The sequence below is a fragment of the Impatiens glandulifera genome, chromosome 3, assembly GCF_907164915.1.
Source record: "Impatiens glandulifera chromosome 3, dImpGla2.1, whole genome shotgun sequence".
Lineage (NCBI taxonomy): Eukaryota > Viridiplantae > Streptophyta > Magnoliopsida > Ericales > Balsaminaceae > Impatiens > Impatiens glandulifera.
The window spans coordinates 60,633,972-60,637,641 of NC_061864.1; the positions used below are offsets into that span (position 1 = coordinate 60,633,972).

Consider the following 3,670-nt stretch of genomic DNA (forward strand, 5'->3'; position numbering starts at 1 on the left):
GAGATAATAATCTAATTTAGTTTCATATGGATGCATGGTGGCAATATTTTTTAAAGTTAAAACTTGTAATAATAGAGTTTTTAAATATACTATTTTTCTTTTAAAAAATAAGATTATTAAATTGTGATAATAGGAATAAGCAAAATTCGACTTAGTTCAATGAATTTACAAGAAAATGAAAATAATATTAATTAATTCGCAACAAAAGATAAAATTGAATCTATACAAGTCATACAAACTAAAATTGATATTATTGAAATTCGTTTTTCATTTCTTATAAACTTCATATTTCGTACATTAATATTATTTTGAAGTTTTTATATTTCTCTTTCTTATTTATTTATTTTTTTTTTACCTTCAATTTTTCAATGCTTTAAGAATTTTTAATATATGTAAAGTTGTAAATATTTTGTTATAAAGATAAATTTGTTATTGAAGAGCATTTTAATTATATCCTTCTAAGATTTTTTTCTTCAAACGTTTGTCGGTTTACTAGTTCCGTAGAGCTTGATCAATCCAATTAACATAATCCAATTCTCAATCGCGCTTGACATAATCCAATTAACCTTAAGAACCTGCCAAATCATATCACAAATTGGTTTGGTTTGCAGTGAGCTAGGAATTGGTTAAGAATGCTCAAACATACAACAAATGTTGTCATAACAAATTAATCTCTTACACTTGAAAAAACAAAGACTATTTAGCAACATCAATTACTATCTCATGAAAACAAAAAGGAGATCAAGGGTCTCATGTCACATATTTTTTCTAATATATATTTTCATTAACTTGTAACAATCAATTACATAACCAATTATGGTATTGTTATTATTTTAGTTTGTCTCACATTAATTTGAAACAAAAATATCTCATCACTTTTCATGAAACAATTTAAAAAAAAAAAAAGAAGAAGTCAATTTCTAATATGGGTTTCAACTAAATTGTGATTTTTGTAACTAAAGGTATCAAGATCTATGTTATAACATGTACTAAACTTGTATTTCATCGAGTTTGTACAATTCTTTTTAGAAACCTAAACAAAATGAATTCATACTTTTCAAAAAAAAAATTGTGATTTGAAATACCCTTTTCAAAATAAAATTGGAATATATAAATATATGCATTATAAGTTGATGATGAGTCGATAATCCATAATCCATCTCACTAAAATAATAATTTGAAGATTAATTAAAAAAAAACATATCTTTCTCTATCTCTCCCCCTCCCTATATATATAAATATTTGTACCAACCAGCTGAATAGATCATATAAATTAATATGGGAAGAATCCTACTGACACTTGAATCAACATCGACGTTTTATCCGCCGGCGCCGGCGACGGCGATGACGTGGCACACTCCCTTTCCTTACCTGTTCATGGGTCTGGCGGCGATGTTGGGTTTAATATCGTTCGCTCTTCTGATCATGTCTTGCATTTACTTTGAACTAAATTCTTCTGAAGAAGAAATTAGTTCAAGAGATGATCATAACGGGGAGATGAAAACCCTAGACGGTGATAAGGGTTTGAATTCATCTGGTTTTGAAGAGAGGATTTTGGTTATAATGGCTGGAGAAGTTAAACCTAGTTTCTTGGCTACGCCGGCGATGTTCTTTAAAAGTGATAAAGTATCTTTTGGAAGTTGAATTAGCTAGAGAACAAAATATATGTTATTTTATTATACTAGTAAATGATAGTTATAATTGAAAATCGTCCTCACAAATCTATGTTCGTGTCTCGTTTCAACCTATAGCGTTTAAAATCGGAAGGATTTAAGTTAAGTGTTCTCTATATTAAAAGAAAATAAATAAACGGTCTTAAACATTCGTCGCAAACTTAATTAAAACTCAAAGCAATTAACAAAAAATAATAATTTCAAACTCTTTTATGTTATGTGAACATACCAAAACTTAATGTAAAACAATTTTATTTTTTAAATGCAGTTGGAAGAATTGAAATCAAGATTAAATATACATTATTTATTTTAAAATCACAACGACAATAAACGTTTTCTTTTATTAATTTTGAAAACCAACCCAAAACACTGATAATCTCTCAATCCATTGGAGCTACAACCACTATATACCATACCATTGTTAAGTTTTTAATCTTTCTTTTCTTCAAATTGAGATATAATTAAAGAGAGCATTTATAAAATAAGTGCTCAACCCATTCAAGCATTATATATATATATACATTAAACACAATTTTCATCATTCAATCACTTAAATTTGAACATTTTTTTATTAGTCTCAAAAAATGACAAGCAATTTAAGAATAAGGTAATGAAACCTTTTTATCCTTTACAAAATAAAATAAATAAAGGACAAGCAAATGGCTAGAAAAATAATACAAAGCATGAATGAGGGTGACGAAGTCAGATGGCCAATACAGCCATAAAAAAGTGTTGGGATGTAACAATTTTATTATCAAATCATTCGTGTTGTTTGTGCAAAGGAAAATTACGCATTCGATTTCAACTGTCTAAAAAGGATTGGTAGACAGGCCTACATGGACACCGTCACCCACCGACTCTATTGAGTCACATTCACATGAGTTTTGAGGTCATATACGACGGGTCGTGTAAATTTTAGTAAGAATTTATTTTTTCTGAAGTTATGTGATCATAAGTGTCTGTGATCCTTTTGTTGATATGTTTTGTAGATGTATCTTAACTAACTTAATTATGACAAATTCTTGCAAGTTAAAAGCGATATTAGGGTTGATTAATAAAAAAAAAGTCTCATCTTTTAAAATATTAAAAATTTCTTGAACTAATTCAGAAAAGCAAACAACAACTTAAAAATTCATCAAACAAATGAGCAACCACTCAGCCGAGGTAGCAAATATAACGGAATATTGTGAGCCAACTAAAGGGCTCCGATCGGGCGACATCAACTCCTTCGACATCTACAAGAATATTTCGGAATAGGCAAAAAGTGTTAAATGTTTGTTTATTAAGAAATTCCTTATCTAATTCATTTGTAATTAGAGTGTTGTTAAGTAATGTTATTTTTCTTTTAAAAAAATCCTAGAAATCAATATCACATACTCTTAATTATCCTTATGCTTAGTTTACTATGATTTTCCTGTTTAATTTTGATCATTAAAACAATTATCATAATTTACATGCAAATCATTCACAAACACACAAACAACCCGACATCAATGAAAAGATCGAGCCAATAACAATTCAAATAACTAGTAGTCCCAACATAGTTATCTCAATTTATCTTAGTACAATATTAATATTTCTTAGATAAAATTCTTTTCACTTCAACTACGCAATAGCTTAATTATCTCAATATACACATGGAATTGATCATACAAACCATATATTAAACAGTTGTTGCATCTATCCCAAGAATCAAATCCAAATAAACAAGCAATGATCCATATCATTGATATGGATAATTTTAATATCCCATATAAAATATGTCTATGTAATAAAACACTAATTTATGATATTCCCATATTTTTTAATAGAAATTTATATAATTATTTAATTATTGGGTGTGAAAACATATCTATATATGGGATATGATGGACAAGCACTATATGTTATAGAGAGTACAATACACTCCACATGCAAAAGTAATCTCATCCACATACAAATCAGAAAATGTATGGGAATCAACACAAAACACATTTATAATAATATATTATTTAAAT

At 27.7% G+C, this 3,670-nt stretch overlaps 1 protein-coding gene across 1 annotated transcript; it reads left to right on the top strand.

Moving 5' to 3' along the window:
- Positions 1-1,278: 1,278 nt before the first annotated feature.
- On the top strand, positions 1,279-1,644 carry LOC124930554 (protein GLUTAMINE DUMPER 1-like). Its single transcript, XM_047470888.1, has one exon. It carries the CDS (start codon positions 1,279-1,281, stop codon positions 1,642-1,644), a length of 366 nt encoding a protein of 121 aa, XP_047326844.1.
- Positions 1,645-3,670: the final 2,026 nt, after the last annotated feature.